This window comes from Zingiber officinale, chromosome 3A (genome assembly GCF_018446385.1).
Source record: "Zingiber officinale cultivar Zhangliang chromosome 3A, Zo_v1.1, whole genome shotgun sequence".
In the NCBI taxonomy this organism is placed as follows: domain Eukaryota; kingdom Viridiplantae; phylum Streptophyta; class Magnoliopsida; order Zingiberales; family Zingiberaceae; genus Zingiber; species Zingiber officinale.
This window is the reverse complement of record NC_055990.1, coordinates 137,907,291-137,929,649: the sequence shown is the minus strand read 5'-3', so window position 1 is coordinate 137,929,649 and position 22,359 is coordinate 137,907,291. Positions and strand designations below refer to the sequence as shown.

The 22,359-nt window shown below is 35.0% G+C and overlaps 2 protein-coding genes across 2 annotated transcripts; one reads left to right on the top strand and one right to left on the bottom strand.

The window, feature by feature from the left end:
• Positions 1 to 3,097: 3,097 nt before the first annotated feature.
• Positions 3,098 to 13,645, top strand: LOC122052523. The gene is made up of 4 exons (XM_042614087.1): positions 3,098 to 3,946; positions 4,035 to 4,234; positions 12,818 to 12,898; positions 12,987 to 13,645. Exons 1-4 carry the CDS (start codon positions 3,274 to 3,276, stop codon positions 13,377 to 13,379), a joined length of 1,347 nt encoding a protein of 448 aa, XP_042470021.1. The 5' UTR covers positions 3,098 to 3,273; the 3' UTR covers positions 13,380 to 13,645.
• Positions 13,646 to 19,106: 5,461 nt separating this feature from the next.
• On the bottom strand, positions 19,107 to 19,837 carry LOC122054069. The gene is made up of 2 exons (XM_042615909.1): positions 19,607 to 19,837; positions 19,107 to 19,520 (listed from the first exon to the last, which is right to left on the bottom strand). Exons 1-2 carry the CDS (start codon positions 19,835 to 19,837, stop codon positions 19,398 to 19,400), a joined length of 354 nt encoding a protein of 117 aa, XP_042471843.1. The 3' UTR covers positions 19,107 to 19,397.
• Between the last annotated feature and the right edge of the window lie 2,522 nt (positions 19,838 to 22,359).

Genomic DNA, 22,359 nt, shown 5'->3' with positions numbered 1-22,359 from the left:
CCAGGCGCCCGGAAGGGTTCCGGGCGCCCCGGAGCCCAAAGTCAACAGATGTTGAGTTTTTCGTCCGGGACCTCTTCTCTGGTTCAGTCCCGCCTCGGTCCGGTTCTTCTCCTCCGGATCCTCTCGCTTGGGTGATCTCTGCCATCCGGAAAAGAGCTCACCCGAACCCAACTTCCGGTCTTCTCGAGCGGGCTTCCCTCCGACTTCTCGTCCCTCGGAATCGCCGCGTGTTTCCTTCTCGTCGGCCGACGTACTCATCCGCAGTCTTCGTCCCTCGGACGCACCGCGTGCCGTCCTTCTCGCTAGCTGCATCTCTTGCTCCCCGAGCAATCTTCCGCTCCGGCTTTCGTCTCTCGGAACCACCGCACACTTCCTTCTCGTCCGCCGGTGTACTCTTTCGCAGCACCTCGTCCCTCGGACTGCCATCCTTCTCGCTAGTTGCGTCTTCCGCTCGACTACCTGTGCTCCTAAGCTTCTGCACACTTAGACACAAGGTTAGAAACACACAGGACCTAACTTAACTTGTTGATCACACCAAAACAACCTTGGGATTCCAACATTTGACACCTCTAATTGGCACCTGGTTGGGAAGTCCGGGCACTCGGGAAAGTGAACAAACAAGTAGTAGTCTTTCCAATGCTTGTTGGAGGATGAGATCTTGTCAAAAAAAGACTAAGCCCATTCAGGCTTGAAAGAGAAAAGTCCCCGACTTGGACAATTTGGGATAATAGAAATAGTGGAAGAGCCGAGAAGTAAGAGGAATGCCGTGCAAGCGGAACAAATTGACGACCCCACACAACAACCGAAAGGAGTTCGACACCAGTTGATGGAGAGAAATATGAAAATATTTACAAATGGCAGAGAAGAAAGGGTGGATCGGGAACCACAGACTGGTGATGAATTGGTTCCTAAAAAAGCATACAAAAATCAGAGGCGGCTTATTCAGGCGGTCAAAAGTCGAGGGAAGACCGATTTGATAATCAGAGAAAATTTCAAAGGTAGCTCTCAAACTCTCTGCATCACCTCCGTCAAACCTAGACTCAATGGATGTATACTAGAGCCCAGGGACAGAGACAGGAGGTTGAGAGGAGCTTGCCATCGGAAATAAAAGTCAACGAGAAACAACGAAGAAATTCGACTGAAAAGGAGGATGCTAAGAACAATGAATAGATTCAATTGAAAGGAGACGATGGCTTACTAGAGAGATCGCTGAGATTGTCGAAAAAGGTGAAGAATGCAGTGTCACTGAGATGCTCACCAACGAAGATGAAGACGCAAAGTGAGTAAGACGGCGAAATACACGAGGTTTATAAACCTCGTGGCCGATCGACCTCAGCTGTCCGATCCAAGGTTACGAAAACCTAGAAGCAGATCTAATCATTGATTTTGAAAAGGTGCATGTCTCATCACAAGTGAATGCCCGCCTGTCACATTGAGTGTTCGACGATAGTCAGGGACACGCGTCCTGCGGTCACCGGATAACATTTAATGAACTTAATTAAGAGGGTATAGTCGCATGCTCGGCCATAATTAGCAGGGATTTGTACAATTTTCAAGAAATTTGGATGACGTCAGTCGCAACCGGACTCACCCTAGGAAACACATAACGGAAGACAATTTGCCAAGTGTTGCTGCTCATCTTCCCAATCAGCGCAAGGAATGAGCCACAGGACTGAACTTGACAATGACAAAATGTAGCTGAGCGACGTTGGCTTGTGAGCCAACCAGTGATTACAGATCGAGCATAATCCGATCGGACACTATGGCATTTGGGCCGAACGGGCTTCAAAGCCACCAAAGACATATCTTGTCCAGTCAGTCGGACTTGCATCCTCCTTCAACTAGATTTGAAGGGGAGGCTTATTATGCGGTGATAAGGAATAGCCTACCTGGCTCGAGTCAATTGTCACGGTATAGGTCAAAGTCAAGGCGGTCAATATCAAGGCTTAAGCTAGCAAGGCTCGACTGCACCCGAGCGGGAAGTGGTTCATCGACCAATCGGAGGGATCCTTGTTCGATCGACCATCTGAGTAAACAAGTGTAGTTAACCCAGTCGGCTGGAGAACAAGCTAAGCGAGCCGGGAGCCCGAGCCGAGCGAACCACTCGTCTGGTTCAAAGAATGGCGTTGACATTATACACATAATGAATCGATAAAATGATAAAAGAGGAAAAGACGGATAATTAATAAAGGAAAGAGAAAATCAAATAGAACACTCCATCTATCATTAAATGAGAAGAATACAAGACAAAAATATCCTTTGTCGATAATCAATATCATTAAACAGAGGAAGATAGAGAGTCACCAGAAACGGTATAAAAATGATATGTCATATATGAAGAAAGATAAGAAAAATCTTTATCCTTAATACTCACTTTTTTCCTCTCCTACTTCTAACTTGAGCGTCGGAGGGTCAACGCTAGGGACCCCTTTCCTAGTTTGATTTTATTTTGCAGATATACACAAGGTCTTCATCTAGTCAGCGAGACTCTTACATCCCAACTTTCTAGCTTTACGCCTTTTGAACAGGATCAAGTATAATAATAATGACCTAAAGGGGTTTGTATTGATTGATATTCAAAATTATATTCAAAATTATTGTGTTCAAGTTAAACACAAATATTTTTAATAATTTTTTGTGTCTAATTATTTATTTTTATATAATTTTAATTTAAATATATGTAGATTAAAGTTTGAATAATTTGAATCAAATTTAAATTTAATTCATTTTAAATTATAATTTAGTTTTGTTCGAATCCATTCCAACGATTCAAATGAATTGGAGATTGAATTTTACTCCGAGTCAAAATTATTTATATTTTTTTACTTCAAATTGAATTTAAATATTATATATATATTTGGCAAGTTTGAAGTTGAAAAAAATAACTTTAATGATCTTAAAAATGAGCGAGTGAAAAATAAATATTTTTGAGAATGGTAAACTGTGGCGAAATTTAAGAAAGTTTTGAAAATTAGGGGCATTGATTTGAGAATTCTGCCAAAATAACTACTTTATGCTAATTGAGTAATAGTTCACCCATATTTCCATCCAAGTAAACAAGGCCTTACAGCCGACCTCTTTATTGCGATCCCAGGCCCCGAAGAGTCGACCTCTTCCCCAGTCCCAAATCCCACGCCTCCTTCCTGCCGTCCTTTTTACTCATCGCGATAGAAGAGAAGCCCAAGAGCCGCTGCCGCCTCCGGTGAACGGGACAGGTTCCCGACTGCTCCGTGGTATCACACCGACGAGAGGAGAAACAGATAGGAGGAAGTGATGGCGTCTTCGGTGGTAGAGTCGGCGATGGCTGACGGACCTGTGATGAGCATGATGAATAAGCGTCTCCGAGCCTTGCGCAAGAAACACAACCGCATCTTGCAGATGGAGGAGAGACTCGCCCAAGGGAAGCCGCTCAACAAAGAGCAGGAAGAGGTTCTCCGCTCCAAGACCGCAATCCTCACTCTCATCGACGAGTACGAAAAGCTTCAGGGTCCCCTCGCCGCCGCCGTCCAGGAGGAGCTCGACCGCGCCTCTTCCGCCACCGACCTTGCCGTATCTCCCCCTCCTCCTGTCTCTACCCCTCAAGAAGACACCCCTGCCCCCGCTGATGACAAGGAGGGGCCGGATCGGACCGTGATTGACATTTTGACCTTGGTCTATTTCGGGTGCCTGTTCGATGTCAACCCCCAGAGCGAGTTTGCGGCGATGATGCTGACTAGGACTCACGAGCGTGGCTGCTGCTTGACCTACGACTACGTGACGGACGATGCCACCGACCTACTTGGGGAGCAGGATCTCGATGCGATATCGGCGCTTGGCTCCTTTGTCACTTCGCGGCCGGTCTATTCAGGTGTCTCTCATAAGGACGCTCTCCATGCCTGCCTTCAGCACGCAAAGCTCTGGCTTATGAACGCTGATCAACCTATCCAGCCTGGGACATCGCTCACCTGTTAGTGCCTTTTGGTTATATGTGGATGATAGGTTTCTTTTTTCTGCATCTTTTGTTGGTTTTGACGTACATGCTGTGGACAATTTAGATTCTGGATTGAGAGAAAAGTTGAACAAGATTTTGGCTTCAGACTATTTCACCACTACGCCAGAAATGAAGGCCCCTGGTGATGTGGCAGCTGCTGTGGGAAAGTATGGTGCTTCTTGTCAGATTCATATTAGTGAGGCAACGACAGTGCCCTCATTAGTCGTCCAATCTAAAGATGTCCAAGTTCCTGTTGTGTCTGAGGTGAATGTGAAATTTTATGGTTCTACTATGTTTTTATTTGATGCATTTTATTCATTCAACTTATCTAGTCATGTAGTAGGTTGGGTCGGCTATATGGATCCTTTTACACCATTGGACACTATCCCTTATTATATCATCATCTATACTCTTAAGTACATGCCCGTATCATCTTAAATGCGTCTCTCGGGGTTTTCCCTCAACCGATATAACTCCAACTTTTCTCTTTGATACTTTTATTTCTTATTCTGTCCATCCTCATATATCCACACTATAGGATCGATGTCTGCACCAATATACACATCCATTTAACATCCTTATCTCTGCAATTTTGCTCGAATCATAGCCCAACATTCAACTCCATATAATATAGTAGGTTTAACTACGGTTTTGTAGAACTTTTATTTAAATTTTAGATGTATTTTACGATCACATAAAACACTGACGCTCTTCTCCATTTCAACTTTATATTCTATATAAGACATATTTCTCAATCCCTCTATCGTTTTGCAAAAATGATCCTAAATATTTAAAGCTCTCAGTTTCAAGTAACTTGTTTTCTCATATTTTAATAATTATCTCATTACGTCTAATATTGCTAAATTTAAATTCTATATATTTTTTCTTTATTCTACTTAGCCTAAAACCTTTCTTTTCTAGTGTTTCCCGCTAAGATTCTAATTTAGCATTTACTCATTCACGTTTCATCTACTAAAATAATATCGTCTGCAAACAACATGTACCACGGTATTGTTTCTTGAATATATGCAGTGAGTTTGTCCATATAGTGTAAAAAGATAGGAACTTATAGTTGATCCTTGATGTAACTCTACCTCTATTAGAAATGCTTTAGTTACTCCGTTTAAAGTTTTCATTTTGGTCGTTATATGCTCATACATATCTTTAATTAATTCAATATATGTTATTCTAACACATCCCCTTTCTAAAATTCTTCATATAATTTCTCTTGGACTATTATAAGTTTTTTCTAAGTCAATCATGTGTAGATTTTATTTTTGCTTCCTATATTTTTCATTAAAGAAGATGTATAGTTTCTATTGTCGACCTTTTAGACATAAACCTAAATTAATTTTCGGTAACCATAGCCTTTTTTCTTAATTTTTTCTATTACTTTTTCTCGAAGTTTCATTGTATAACTCATTAGTTTAATACCCCTATAGTTTGTATAATTTTTACGTTTTCTTTGTTCTTATATAAGGGAACTAAAGTGTTTATCTTCTATTGATTAGATTTTTTTTTGTTTTTAATATCATGTTAAATAATTTTGTAAGTCATTCAATATCTTGTTTGCCTAGTTACTTTCATACTTCTATCGGAATATCATCTGATTCAACAGTTTTTTCATTGTGCATTTCATTTAAAACTTGTTTTACTTCTAAAGTTTGAATTCTACGATAAAAATTAAAATTTTTATACACAAATTTTCATTAAAAAGTTGATAAAAATACTTCTTCCACATCTTTTATTTTTTTCATTGTTTACTAGTACTCTATTGCATTTATCTTTAATACATTTTATTCGGATAAGATATCTTGTTTTTATTTCTCTTACTTTAGCCATGTTTTAAAGCGTTGTGCTGAGACGGTCGAAATTGACAAAACATCTCGTTTTGCCAAATGACCGGTGCCGGCACGACCCCGACACCATACCCACGACAGCTATGACGTGTTGCACGATCCTGTGGTTGTGGTAGAGGGGTCACTCAACCCCGCAATAGCAGTAGAGAGGTCGCTTAACCCTTCTGCTGCCGCTGCAGAGACGTCGCACGACCTTGCGGCCGCAAGGGGTCGCACGACCACTGCGATCGTGCCGGAGGAGTCACGCAATCCCACGGCCATAGCTGAGGGGTTGCACGACCACCGCGGTCGTGCCGAAGGTGTCATGCAATTCCAGCGACTATAGATGAGGGGTCGTGCAACCTCGCAGCAGCACCGAAGTTGCGCGATCTTGCGAGTGGTGTTAGATTTCAGAATTTTTAAAAAAAATTAAACTTAGATTAATTATTTTAATCAACTGCTATGTATGATGGAGATAATTTAAAGAAGTTTTATTAAACCCTAATAAAATTATCTAACTAATTTTATATTCTATTTATTTTAATTTAAAAATTATAATAAATTTTTTATTTATTTATTTATTTATCTATCTATTTTCATATCTTTTCCCTTTTTTTAAAGATTATTTGTTATATTGTTTATTTTGTTTATTTTTTAAATATTTATGTTAAATATTTTATTTTTTTAATTAATATATTTTTTATTTAAAAAATACTGAAACTATATTGGCACGGCACGATACGGTACCGAAACTGTATCGTTCCGTTCAGGACCAAAACCTTGGCACGGGTCAAAATTTTAGATCTTGACTTTAGCTATTTTATAAATGTCTCTTTCCCCTTCTTTTGTATTCAATTTTTGATATAATTGTTCAAAAGTTTCATTTTTTTCTTCATTCACTACTTTTTTATAATCTCTTTCTTAGATTTTGTATATTTTTTTTAAAGTTTTCCTCAATATTACAAATATATAATTTCTTATACGTTGTTTGTTTTTTCTTCACTTTCTCTTATACTTTCTCATTCCTCCACCACCAAGATTTCTTACGTGTTTGTCCCTTTGATTAGTACACTTTTAGCTATTATTTTCAATTTTGATGCTATCTTATCCCATATCGTATTAGAGTTTTTTATGTAATGCTTGTATTCCTATCTTCTCCTTAAATATATTTTGTTTCTCATCTTTTAACTTTTACTACTTAATTCTAGGAGTCGTATATATTTTCTTTATATTGATACTTAATTTATATTAGAAAAAAAAACCTAACTAGAGTAGAAAGAGAAATACTCCCTAGAAATCAAACACCGCAAAGAAGCAGGTTTAACCCAAGCACTAGTTCTATCGCTTCACTCAAACATAGGATGGTTCCTATGCTAGAAAGAGTCTTTTTCCATTTTATGTTTCTTCACATATTCCATTTTATGTGATTGAAGAGGGTGAGCCTTGTGGGATCTTACATTTATTGCTAAAAAAGAGAACGGTGACAAAACTGCTACATCATCAACAGCCCTATTGCTCCTCCAAACTGCATTTTTCCCATGAGGCCTACAACAACAAGCCTTGAGTTAGTTTTTTTTATCTGTTTTTCTTTCCTTGATACAAGAATTCTATCGAGCATCTAAGAGAGACATGCTAGTTTTTAGGGGGTTTACATTGAGGAATGATTATTATGATGTATCCAGCTTTTTTGGCTCCATGGTTTGCCAATTAACCATATTGTTTTTGAGCTTGTCTACCTACTGACTACAAGTAAATATAGTAAATTATGTGAAGCTGTTCATAAATTTGAGCACTCTTATGAATATTTCTCTAAGTTCATTGATGTTCATTTCTTTGTCCCCACGGGGGTGTCCAGTTGGCTAGAGGGTGATAAATTTGCTACAATGTGTAGGGGATCAATTCCTGATGGGCACATGCCCTCGGGAAAAAAACTCTTCCCAACCCCTAGCTAGTGATTTACCTTCCTTTACATAACTTGGGGATGAATACCTTTTGCTGCAATTGTTGTTCATTTCTTTGACTCATATTGTGAGAAAAATCAATTCTAATGTATATTTATTTAACTTGCCAAGTTACCAAAATATTAATCCATATTTTTCCTTTTATTATATCAAGCAAACTTAGTCTACTTTGCCTGAGTCGTATGAGATTTGGTTATTATAAGGCCTATAAAAGATGCCTCTCTCATTGTTTAAATCATTTAAACAATATTATAACATTTATGTTTTGTTGATTATTTTTTCTTTTGGGAGATATACCCTCGAGATTAGCAGTTGAGGCACATATATTCATATGGATGCTGCTGCAATACATCTAATCTACTAATGCCAAGTTCCTTTTTTTTGCTCCTATCACTCTTTATGGAGACAATTGTAGGTTCCAGGTTTCATGGAAGGTCTAACCTTTTATAATATCATACAAATTCTATCTGGAAAACTTCTCATTTATATGTCTGAGATTTCTGCTTGTTGCTGACTTATTTTCTAGTTTCTTTATAGTTGAGACTATGGAATATGGGTAGGTTCCCTTTCAAAGTTTAATTAAGATCATGCAGCAGATTTTGCTATCATCACCTGTCCATCAAGAAATGGCTTCAAATCTTTCTCTCTTTTTTTTTTGGAATAATTATATCTATACTTGGTTGATGAGGTTTTTGTTCATAGGAGTATATTTTGATACCTAAATTTACTCCTGGGAAACATCATGCCTATAGTTTTAGTTATAGTAGATATTTTTATTGATAAAAAAGGGTAACTCAGCTTTAGTTGTTGAAACCATGCAAACCAAGATAATGCATCTCTATTTTATCAGTGATCTGGTCTGGGTTAATAATATGGTCAGATAGGGAGATTTATAAAAGTTCACCGGCAAAGTTTCTACCACCTCAACTTAAGCAAGATTCTAATTTAGCAACATAATATGGTTATCACCTCCATCATGCCAACCAAATTTGGATTGGTATTATATGATACCCGTTGCCAGCAGTCGCATGAGTTACTTTTGGAACTTGATGCTAACTTGATCAATCATGGATAATATCACTTTGCTTCGTTAAGTTTGATAAAGGAAACATATTATATTATGCCATAAGGGAATTATTACGTATACATGTAGGATTTAAGTAGAAACTCGAGATCTAAAATACTTATATGCAACTACACAAAGCTTAATATCTAATGCTCTTAACACTCTTTATGTTGGAGCATAGATACTATCTGTCTTGTTTGTTATATAACTACATTAAAAAATGACCATAATGAAATGGAAAAATTATATAATATTCACATGTAGGTGAAAAAGATTTAAGTAGTTAACAAAGCATACAACTAATAATCCGCTCAACCTCAAATTAAAGCATCAATAATTGAGAGGATAAAGAGAGAATAAATGACAATAAAGAAAGAAGAAAAAGATGAAATGGAACTTGGAGGAAAAAATTATCTCACAAGAAAGTCTCTCAAGTGGCCTTCTCCTAAAAGTGACACATACAACAACTGCAATAAGGTCCTGGGTGTGAAAACAGATCTCTCTTTCTGACCCTTGAAATGGGGATATGATACTATGATAAAGCCAAGGAAGAAAAAGATAAGAGTGGTAGGGTCGGAGGAAAAGTATTGAAAGACAGGAGGGGAGGTCATTAATCACCCCCTAAGGGGATCCTGAGTTGGAAAACTTTGACCTTGAAATGGGGATCTAATTCTATGAAGAAACAGATTGTATTAAATAACAAGGAATGATTATAGATATATATAGTTATATATAGTTCTGTATCTTTATGGAAATAAATCTGCAAAGGTTTAAATGCCATTTTGTAGTTTCAATCTCAGACTGAACTGAAATGCGGACACACTTCAAAATATGTTGTGATTAACTTAAATGAATTTTAATTTTATGTTCATCTTCAACTTAAGTTTTATAAGCCTATAGCAATTAAATTGTCAATTGAATTAAACTTTTAAGAGTAAAAATATTATAAAAAAACACTAATGATTATGCCTTACTATACCAAAATGAGGGTCGAAAATCAAATGAGAGCATTAGATCCTTTAACATTCTATGAGAATTTTCTGAAACCTAGACTAAATAATGCTCTTAGGACATCTAGTATTGGAATTGGTTTGTTCATGTAATATGTATGTATATCTCGATCAACCACAGAAAACTTGACTATAGAACATGGAAACATATTCTTTTCTCCTACTCTGATTTCACTGCTCTTCTTTATTAATGATGTGCTTTGATTGGTCTTTCCTCGCTTTGCCTTCCCGCATATTGCATCTTGTTTTTTGTGACAAAATCAAATGATTAGTCATGGGATGCAACAGAACGAGACTAGTTGAGACAGGCTTATCTTAGTTGGTACCACCAAACTTGTGTCACTACGACGACACAGTGAATTTTACCCATATATTGGTCAACAATTTGAATGCTATATGTTAACGATGCTGACTACTACCTATCGCTGCTTGAAACCATGAAATTCACAATACCTAATATCTAATACTGTTAACATGTTTCTTCTGCTGCCTGCAAAAGAGATTCCAGGTTTGCTAAATGCTAATATTATTTAAGCAATCTAATAATTCGTTTTCCATGTTAAAATATCTTAGTTTTATTCTTTACTATTTTTGTAACAACAGATGGGTTTCTTGTAGGACCTAGATTCTTTCTTTCTTCGGAGTTCCATCTTTTTCATTGTTTCCTTCCTCATAAAAAGTGGAAAAACAAGGATATGTGAACAATTGAAGAATGCGGGGAAAGGATGACAAATGAAATTTTCTTTGAGTTATTCTATTGAATGCATATGGAGAGAGAGACATAGATGACTTTTTTTAATCTTCACCAAGTTTCAATTAGTTTTCACTGTAGTGGTGGATGAGTTACAAAGGATAGATGCTCAAATTTATTCATTCAAATACTGATCTTTCCATCAGATGAAGGGGGGCCTTGGTGCAACGGAAAAGTTGTTGCCATGTGATCAAAAGGCCACGGGTTCGAATCCTGGAAACAACCTCTTGCAAAAAGCAGGTAAGGTTGCGTACAATGGATTCTTCCCCGGAACCCCGTATGGCGGGAGCTTCGTGCACCAGGCTGTCCTTTTACTGATCTTTCCATCAGATGAAACAACTGAAGTAGGATGATCCATTTGTTGAATTTATCTTGCTCCTATTCTGTCCGCAACTATCCTTCAGGAAAATCTAGCATTAGATTCAATCTTGTAACAGTAAACATGGAATAAAGTTAAGCTAAATCTGAATATATAAAAAAGTAAAATTAAATAAAATTTTATTTGTAATTGTAATGAAGGGGAGCCTTGGCGTAACGGTAAAGTTGTTGTCATGTGATCAAAAGGTCACGGGTTCGAATCCTGGAAACAGTCTCTTGCAAAAAAAGCAGGGTAAGACTGCGTACAATGGATCCTTCCTCGGGACCCCACATGGCGGGAGCTTCGTGCACCGGGCTGTTTTTTTTTTTTTATTTGTAACTGTAATAACCTTTTGTTGCTGTGTCTTCTGCTGCCATTCGATGTTTTTTAGGTGTTTCCTGTGGAATTTGTCATTCTTTCTCTTAAACTCTAGAGATGCACTTGAAAATTTAGATGCGCTTGAAAATTTAGATGTCAAAATTTGCACACACCTTCCATTGTCAACCATTCGTTAGAAAGATGTAAATTTTTTAACAGATTTCTATTTGATGAAAGTGACACAAGAAATAGATGTGCTGTAGCATGTTTAGGTTTAACTTTTTAAGGGGTGTTCCTTGGTACTACACATTTATTCCACCGCATCTAGTGGTTCATGGTTTTAAATCAAAACTCTTCTATATGCAGCACCAAGGCATGTAAATTTATCCTTTATATGTTGTGTTTTTTTTCCACACAATGACTCTTCTTCCTTAGCTTTTCTATGATGGAATATATGGAGAGGAGGGAAAGGGACAAAAATATGCATAAATGGAGTTGCATATACAATTTTGTGAGGCTGTCTTTTACCTCTTCCAAATTTTCTTCCCAGTAATTAGACCTGAGAGAAAATGTAAACTATTCAATGTGAACTCTTTTTTTTTTTCTGTAGAAGAGAGATTAGTTTAATTGATCCAATGCCACATACTTATATAGTATTTATAAGTAGTTAATCTGTAACACTATTATATTGATCTACCTAAATGTTGACTCTAATCTGTATACATTGACTATTTCTGCTATCCATCCAGCATTCAGCGAAGCGTGCCACTTCCATTCTGTCTGCACGCTACACCTCAATAAGTAACAAAAATAGATTTGATTTTGAGAAACATACCTGATTCAGGGTTTGCGTCAGGTTTGAGCATTTAAGTGGCTAAAGTTGGGGAATGAGCAATGGTGAGGATGAGAAGGCCAAATAGCAATTAGCTGTGAGCTCTGTCTATGCTATGCCCAAGAGTGTATGAATAGCATAGAGAGATGGCTGTTGATATAGGGGAAAGTCATAAAATGTAGAATGAGTACTTGGAAAAAGGGTCAGGGTGAATATAGAAGACAAGTTAGTGTATTCGAGAAGAGGAAGAGATGGGAGGGAGGCAAAAGAAAATGGATATCTGGAAAGGAGAAGAGAAGAGGAAGAAGGTGAGCCAGAAGTATTGAATCAGTTTGCTATGGTACTAATTGAAGGATTAAAAATGGGAAGCGACGGAAGAAGTTGGTGGGGGAATTGGAGAATAAGACAAACTAGAATGGATCTCCTTTCTCATATTAGACAGGCTCTTGTTCAAAACAATGCCTTTATTATATAAACATGCCATTAGATAAAGAAAGTATGAAACCATCCTTGTCTACAATTACTCTTAAATCTTGGTTGATATCTATTGTTAATGCCTTGTATTGCTGACAATACCTTTGTTTTGACTTATAGCTATTGCTAGCGTCAAATATTTTCTCTATTTTTTATTTTTTATTTTTTTGAAATGAGAATCTTGCTTGTTTAAAAATACTTGTAGAACAAAGTGAAATCTGATGTTTGTTGTCCTGCAGGAGGATGAACAGCAAGACTTTCAACCAAATGATGTTTACCCTGATCATGAAGTTAGCCTTGCTGATGAACAGCTACTCACTGTAACCACTGCAACCCAATCCTTTTCTGTCCCAAGTAAAATTGATCTTCAATTTTCTACATCTTTCTGTCTTTTTGTTCCACTTGCAGGATGAACTGGACACTGTTAGCTCTCCAGCAGTTGCTGTCTTCAATCAAGAGTTTGAAAATCCAGAAATAGTTTCAGAAAATCTAAATCCTAGGGATGTGGAGCAGAAAGAACACCAATATCATTCGCGTAGGCCTTACCACAATACTCGAGGTGCAATTCATGGTGGCATAGGCGGTCCTGGAGGCCGGAGGGGTTATCGTGGTGGTGGTCGTGGTGGCCGAGGTGGGAACGGCAGTTACCAGAATGGCCGGAGTCAGTACTATGACTCTAACTACTACCCTAGAAACTATTATAATGCGAAGGGGAGAGGGGGTCGATCTGGTGGTTCAGCTAATTATACTAATCATGGAAGTCAAGTCCCTTCAGACATTGAGTTGGATGCTAGTGCCTAGATTTAAGAACCAGCTCTTGGCAAGAATTAGCTATTTTACCTGAGGTGCACTTTTGAATCTAAAAACCTTCCATCGGGGCTCAGGCTATAACCGACTCACTTGAAATTTGTGGGCTTTTAGTGTTATATATTGGATGCATCTCTCTGGATGTTGGGTAATGAATCTTGAACTACTGATAACTTGTTTAGAAAACACTAACAGATAAATTTGTCTAGAGAACAGATCTGTCTAAGTCGTGGTAATTCGATTTCCTTGTGTTACCATTATTGTTTTGTCTGTGCCCTTTTGGTAATTGATAGAGCAGAGAGCTGTTCTGTATTTGGGTGGGTGATTATGCAGGCTATCAAGAGCAGTCGTCATTTTCTTATATTTTTAAGTAGCCATAACATTTGTTTGGTTGCCATGACGACTTGGAAAAGGAATGAATCAACTAGAATGGAGTGTTTTCCTTCACAAGGACATTCTAGTGGATGATTGTGACCCATAATGGTCTTTGTACAGATCGGAATACCCTCTCAATGTTAATTAGCTTAGTTGGCAAGTACTTTGGATTTAGAATCTACCTTCATTAAAAGGACCTTCCAATTCTTCTATACGTATATTATAAAAAGAAACTTTTATCACCTTTCCTAATATAATTCAATCAACGAGCTATATTATCAGCAATCAATTCAAGAAGAAAATAAAGTCAGGAAAGAAAGCAATTTGGTACAATAGACATTTCCTACTTGCCTTTCCACTTGACTCTAGTTGATTAATTATATTTCTGATAGGATAAACATAAATGATCAAAATGAAAGAAAAGCTTTAAAACTAAAAAGAAAAATAAAGAGGAGCTTGCCAATAACGTGGTGGTACTGGGACAGGTCAATAAACAAGAAGTATGCATGCTAATGGGAATGGAGGAAACCTGATTTCCCTTTGAAGACCTAAATATGATTCCCAGATCAAATTACCCAAAACCCCCCAATCAAGTCCACCTTAAAATTCTACATTCAATAACTCACTTCCAAAGTTCACTTCCCTGTGTGAAATAAAATTCAAGTTCAAATTTAAATTGTTTAAACTTTGATTCGAGCATAAATAAATTATAGCTTAAAATGACTTAAATTTAAATTATTTGGATCTTAAATATATTTAAAATAAAATTATGTAAAAATAATTAAAGTTCGATTAAAGTTTGAATAAAATGTTACGAGTTTAAATTTGACTTGAATTTGATAATTTTAAGTACAAATTAAATATTTTTAGAGTCGATCTGAAAAATTCAGGTTCAAATTCGTTTTCACTCCTGTCAACCTTAAATTTCATCTTAAATTTCTAGATTCAATAGCAAGTTGCTTACAAGGTTTTACAAAAATATTGTCACAAATATAATGATCGTGAATGTGGAAGAATAATGATTTGCAATGGTAGCACCAAATTGTCGTTTGTTAATCTTGCTGATTTAAATTAATTGTGATTAATATTTTATTTTAGTTGTTCTCCTTGCTAATCCAAGGGTACTAGATGTTGAAGTTGATTACCAACACATTTTTAGAAACAGTAGTCTCGCTAATGATTTGGTTAAGACGTCGACAAGTTAATAATGTGTGGAGTTATAGAAGATTGATTGTTGTTGATTTATCACATGCTTCTAAATAAACTAAAAAGAAAAATGATATTCTTAAGGAAAAATCTTAAGAAAAACTCTTAGGGTGCATTTGGTTCGAGGTTATTCTTGATAAACATGATTATCCATCCAAGGTTATCAACAAAAACCTTGTTTAGTTTAGGTATTCGATGATTCCCAAGTAATGTTTCATGCCCGACACGTCAGCAAAAGGGTCATGCAGTCCGGAATCGGAAAACCTCAGAAAACTAAGGTTTTTCTAGAAAACAGAAAACGACTTTTTGTCATTCTCTGTTTTTCTAGAAAACGATAGCCAATTTTTTACAAAACGCGCGCGGAAAACGCAAACCAAACACCATTTTCCAGAAAACGCGCGTTTTTCAGAAAATAAAAATGGAAAACGCGCGTACCAAACGCCCCCTAAGGTTTTTGTTGATTCCGGGGTTAACGAATTTTTTTTACCAAAAATACACTATGATAAGAAAAAACATGAAAAAAAGAGAAAAAATGTAAAAAATTATTAAAAAATGTAAAAAAAAAATTTTAAAAATGTTTTAAAAAATTTAAAGATTTATTTAAAAAAAAAAAATAATTTAAAAAATAAAAAAAATAAAAATTTTAAAAATAAAAAATAAAAAAATAAAAATTTTAAAAATAAAAAATAAAATTTTAAAAAATTTAAAAATTTTAAAAAAATTATAAAAATTTAAAAATTTTAAAAAATTTAAAAAAATTTAAAAAATTTAAAAAAAATTATAAAAATTTTAAAAATAAAAATAAAATTAAAAATAAAAATAAAAATTTTAAAAATGTAAAAAAATAAAAAAAATATAAATATAAATAATATAAAAATATAAAAACATTAAAAAATAAAAAAACACATAAAAAAGTAAAAAAATATACAGGAAAAAGAAAAGTAAAAAAATATTAAAAAATAAATAATAATAATAATAATAAATAAATAAATAATAATAATAATAATAATAATAATATGTATAGTTGGTTTTGTAACTTAGGGTAATACGGTAAAATATTAAACTAGGGTATTCATTAAAACCTTCAAACAAACAAGTTTTTGTTGCATTACTTAAGTTGAACCAAACAACATTTGGTTATGTTTTATTCCCTATAACCTTGGTTATGTGATTACCTGGTAATCACATAACCAAGGTTATACATGATGACTTGAACCAAACGCACCCTTAAGGATAAACACATAAATGATGGGACCCATAAAAAGTGAAATGATGGGTCCCATTATTTATGTGTCTATCCTTAAGAGTTTTCCTTGAGTGTATCTAAGCTTAACTAAAAATTAATTTTCAGAGATTTTGTGCATGAAAAATTAGATTCATACTAATTTCATACTAAATTTTATGTGAGTATTGATGGACAAATGTAATTGAGAGAAAAAAAATTGAAACTAAATGATCTCGAATGTTGCATTGATAATAAATTTATTAAATTAAACAAGACACAATAAATACAATTAAATTTCATTAAAAAAATTGTATACCCACTAATATTGTTGATTAAATGTGAATGGAGAAGAGGTGGAAGAGAAGAAGTTCCATTGTAAATGGGATTTTAGTCTCACATTGAGAAATCAATCAACTATTAGGATGAGCAATCGATTGATGCTGAGGTGGATGAAGCCATGGAACTGATAGGTCAGAGCAATGGTCAAAAATATAGAGGATATGGGAGAGACAATCAACTGATAGCTGAAATCAGCCTAATAACTGTCCTATAAAAGAGGGGTTCAAGAAAAATTGAAGGAGTTACTCACTCCTCTCTATCTCGCATTGGTCCCAACAATTCAGCCTACCTTGACTCAGCTTGTACATTCATTATATATCAACACATATTGAACTTTGCAACTGTCAAATGCCTAATTAACCTTTACTCACTTGATTTTTTTCCTTTTGTCAATTTTTTATTGGACTTTTTGTACTATCAAATATCTACTCAACCTCGACTCATTTTGATTTTATCAACTGTTAAGTATATGCCCTACTCTACTATTCAATCTTGCTCAAATATCAAAACATAATTTATACTGTAATCAATCTTGAATATGGGTTGATTGTACCAACAAATTGCCACCACAGACTATCAAGGATCTACATGTTGTGGGGATCCTAATGAAGGTACAATGAGCAACGTTAGTCATGGTGATCTCATCTGTACCTTGTGATGCCAAATGATTCTCGGATGGTTTAGCTAATGAGGAGGAAGACAATATTGAAGAGGGAATGAGAGGCAACGACTATGGAGGTGCCAACACTGCCACTGGTGATGACCTTGAGAGTGAGAGTGAGAGTGAGAGTGAGAGTGAGTTATCGAATTTTGAAGTTTAAAGTAGGTTTTTTTTCCGTCTTAGGAGTCAAGCTTGGGTGGGAAAGGGCATAAGGTCTTGTTTATGGCTCATTCCGTGTTGGCATGCATGATAAATCGGCTATTGAGTTTGTAAGATCCGATTAATTAAGTTTAGAGATGACTGATTTGATTTTATAAAAAAAAAAATTATTGGTGATCAGAATAAATTGAAAATGTACAGATGAATATGAGTGACAAAAGATAATTTGGTGTCAACTCATCTCAGGATCAACATGGAGAAGGTAAATCACGGACGACTACTAACCTTTAGAATAATGACTAATATATAAGGGAGGTATTTACCTCGACTTTACCGAGATTTGAACCCCAGACCTCATTATGACAACACCTCATACGCTAGCCACTAGACCCATCGGAGGAGGTAAATCATGGGTGACTATTAGTCATTAGTACAGATGGCAAGGTATAGGAGAAGGTATACTCAGATACGTTGAATTTCGATCTCAAAATCTCATATGATAATATTTTATATTTTAACCATCTCACCGTCCCGAGAGATAACTAACATGCATAAGTTGGGGTAAAAGGTGAATACGCTCACCCCCAGCACCCTCGCCAACCCGTCTCAAGGTCAACACAGAGAAGGTAAATCACGCGCGGCTACTAGCCTTTGGAATAGTGACTAGCACATAAGGGAGGTATTTATCTCGGCTTTACCGAGATTCGAACCTCAGACTTCATTATGATAATACTTCATGCGCTAGCCACTAGATCCATCCGAAGGGACTAACTAACATGTTAAGTGTTCTTTAGCGAGGTGGCATTAGACTTTATCATTTTGATGGTTGTGAGTAGATGGTGAAATTTATCATGCATTATATTTAAAATAAAAAAAATATTGTGTTAGGTTTGAAAATTCAAAAAATTACGTCTGGTTTAAAATGCATGTAAAGGTTATTGATTAATTAATCTGAAATGGATTATAAATTAATTTAGCATAATGGTTAGCACTTTTCATTACCTTAATTCCTTTTGCTAATATTTCTAAAAGGTAAAGATTTTCTACGGACACTTAAGATCTCACTAAAAATATTTAAACCTGAGAATATTTAGTAAAATATTTTAACTAAATTGATTGAGCAAGACTTGCTCTACCCAATCACTTGACCATACCATTTGGACTACTCGAAATAAATGACCTATCTTACTCACCCGACTAATCATCCATTTATCTTGTTGGGTGTGACCGGACAAGCCAACTCATTTGGATTAATTGACCATTTGACTTGATTGCAACATCTGAAGTATTTAACTTGTTTGACTTACCCATACTAACTTGTCCAATCAGACTCACTAACCCACTCAAACTCAAAGACTCATTTGAATTGGTCAATCCATTTGAATCCAAAGGCTTGTCTTACTCAGTTTGTTTGAATTGATTTGACCCAATCCACTTAGTTTTGTTTGTGCTTTTCGAATGCCGGTCGGACTAGGCGGTTCAATTTCAAAATTAGTTGGATTGAAGGCCCAAAAATTTAATTATAGATGTTATTTTTTAAAAATAAATAAATAGATAAATAGGCCTTAAAGATAAGCTCAAGCAAAGAATTCAATAATAAGTGGCAGATATATACAGGGCCGAACAATTAATGTCGACTGAGACGTACATTTCTCAAAACCAATCCATTAGATCCGGTCTATTCTAATAAAAACTTTAAAAAAATGTTTATAAAAACTAAACAAAAAAATAGTTTCTTCATTTAATTTGTTTTAAAAATAATTTCAAGTATAGAATTAAAAATCTCGGACTGGATTACTTAATCCCCTGATCATCCATATCTGCCTCTGTACAAACCGAACGTCTTCATCTCCCCCTGCTGTCCTGTCCTGCTCTGTGCTTCCTTCTTAATTATATTCAGCTGATCTCTAAAGCTTCTCCAAAAGCTCTGCCATGAGTAGCCCGGCTCAAGGTGATGCATCAACTTAATTACTGCTCTTCATGTTCGCTCCATATCGATCACTTAGAGCCAGTTCTCATGCGTTTGCTTTCATATGTGATATTATGATCATGAAGGGCCGCCTGTGATGGTTGCCCCACAGTATGCTGCTGCTCCATCATCATCATCAGGAAAAACTTCCAGGTTTATTGAACAATGGTTGGTGCCTTCACCTTTAATTTCCCTATTTGTCTGTAATTGGCCAGAACAGTTTGATCTGGAAGGAAATTAATCAGAAAGAAAAATCATAGATTTATATATCGTTGATATATGGATACATGTTGATTTGACTGCAGCGTCTCTTTATTGTGCTTTTGCTGCATCTTGGATGGGTGCTGCTGCGACCCCTCGGCACTTCTCGTCTTCTGATCATGCTCTTTTACTGCCCCTTTCTTTTTTTTTTGTTCAGCTTCAGAATTGTGGAGTCTGTTGATTGATGATGAATTATAAAGAATACACGATACTGTTGGGTTCAGGAGGGCGGCCATGTTATGCTGAGATTGTTGCATAAAAGACAAAAATGAAGTTTTGCTAAAATTACTGGATTATAATTTTCTAATATATATATATATATATATATATATATATATATATATATATATATATATATATATATATATATATATATAAAGTTTTGTTATGGTTAGGCCTGACCCCGGACCGGGTCCGGCCGGGACTTGATTTGGGCCTGTAAATGGGTCAATTGGCCAGTTACCCGTTAATCTGGGTTGTCGGATCGGTTACGGTTCCATGCCCTCAAAAACTGATGGACCGCCGGTTGGGCTTGTCAATTCAACATTTTTAAACCACCGGTTAATTGGAGGTTCCTAGCCACGTTGAAATCGGTGGTTCTAAACCGTTTTGGGGGGATATTTTTTTAAATATTATTTAACGGTTAAGATCATTTGATCATTTTTAAATTAATAACTATGATTTAGTGTCTGTTACTATCCAAACTCTATAAATAAAGAGTCCATTTCATCGTTTCCACATCTATTTTCTTTGCTCTCATTCTCAATTTCGCATTCTCTACATATTTTTGACTCCAAGTCTCTATTTCTATGTACTTTAATTTCCAACTTTCAACTACAATGGAAGGAGACAGTCGAGGTTCATTATCTCGATCTTGGAGAGGAAAGGAAATAGTGAATCTGCATGAAAACTCCAACATTCAATCCATCGATAATAAGAATGAGGATCTTCCGACATCCGAAATATAAGGAAGTACTGATGCAAAAATTCCTCCTCTAAAATCTTCTATTTTTACTAATCATTTTGAGAATGTCACTCTTCCATTAAAAGAATTGCGTACAAAATGTAAATACTGCAATGCTTTATACAAATTTCAAGTTGGCGGGGGCTATGAGTCGTTGAGACGACACATAGAAATAAAGTACCCGATGGAATAGAGACTTGACCGTTCTTAAACATAATTATTTAGGATTTCTTCAACTAACGGTAGTACTGATTCTAATTTATTTTTATATTCTGATAATAAATTAAGAGAATCATTAGCTGAATTTATTTTTCATAATATCTTTCTTTTAGTTTTGGATCTAAATATACACTTAAAGATTTTTTGAAAGAATATCTTAACTTATGTGCTAAATGCATTCACAGGACTACATTTACTCATATAATTTTTTAAAAAAAAAGTAAAAAAAGAATTTAATTGATGAATTTAGTAAATCAAATAATAAATTTTCTTTATATTCCAATATTTAGAGTGATAATTGTCAAACATATTTATATATGAGTGTGATTTGTCATTGGATCAATAACTCTTTGAACTTCTAAAAAAAATGGTTAGCTTATAGAGTTTTGGATGAATCGCATACTGCTCTTAACATCGCACAATTATTATGTTTAATTTTAGAAAAATATGGATTAACTCATAAAATATTTTTAATATTATTAGATAATGATAGTTCAATATTATTATGTTTATTTTTTTTATATTAGCTGTGTATGCCAATTTTAAATTTATGTGTTCAAAATAGATTATTTTTTTTTAAAAAAATCATATTAAATCAATTAGAACTATAATTTCTTATTTATGGCCGCATTATCTTTAATGAAACAATGAGATAAGTTTTGTAAAACTAATGAAATGAGATTTAAAAAATTTCCAGGTGATATACCAACAAATTAACATATCAATTATTACAAGATTCATTTCAATATAAAGAATTATTATGTTTATTTTTTTTCATAAAATACTAATACTAATATATAATTATTTTTACAATAATGAAATATTTGTAGTAGTATTTGTGAAAATTTTAAAATATTTAATAATACAACCAAATAACTTTTCGATATTTATTATCTCACTGCATTATGTAAAATATAGAATACAAATTAATATTTCTGAAATATAACAAATTACTAGTAATAATTTAAAACTTATAAAAACATAACTTTTATTAAAAGAACGGACGAAACACCCATGAGGATCCTCAAGTTTCACACAGGAACTTGAGAATTATTTTATGACTTTTTTTGATTTTAATGAAACAGACAGTGAAAATTTTAATATCTTAAAGTGGTGGTCACATAAGACTTAAAGTTTTCCCGTCCTCTCCGTGATCGATAAAGAAATTTTAAAATTTAAATATCTTAAAGTGATGGTCACAAAAGGCTTAAAGCTTTTCCGTTCTCTCCGTGATCGTCAAAGAAATTTTAGCTTATCTCAGTGTCAATTGTTGTCGTGGAGCAGGCGTTCAGTGTAAGTGATAACATATTAGATGAACGACGATCGACTTTGTCTCCTGACTCATTGAAGCTCAAGTATTACTCGACGATTGAACCCGAGTTGAGAAAAAAAAATATAAGGAATGCAACTTTCAGATGACGAAATCAAAGGTTTTGATACTAAAGGAATGAATCGGGAACAGGAAATGAAAGTGAACAACAATGACATTTCCAAATATAAAAGGGTAAAAATGTAAAAGAACTACATAAACTTTGATTCTCCTATATCCTAAGGATCCATATAGACAATTTAAATAAATGCAAGTCATTTTTTTAA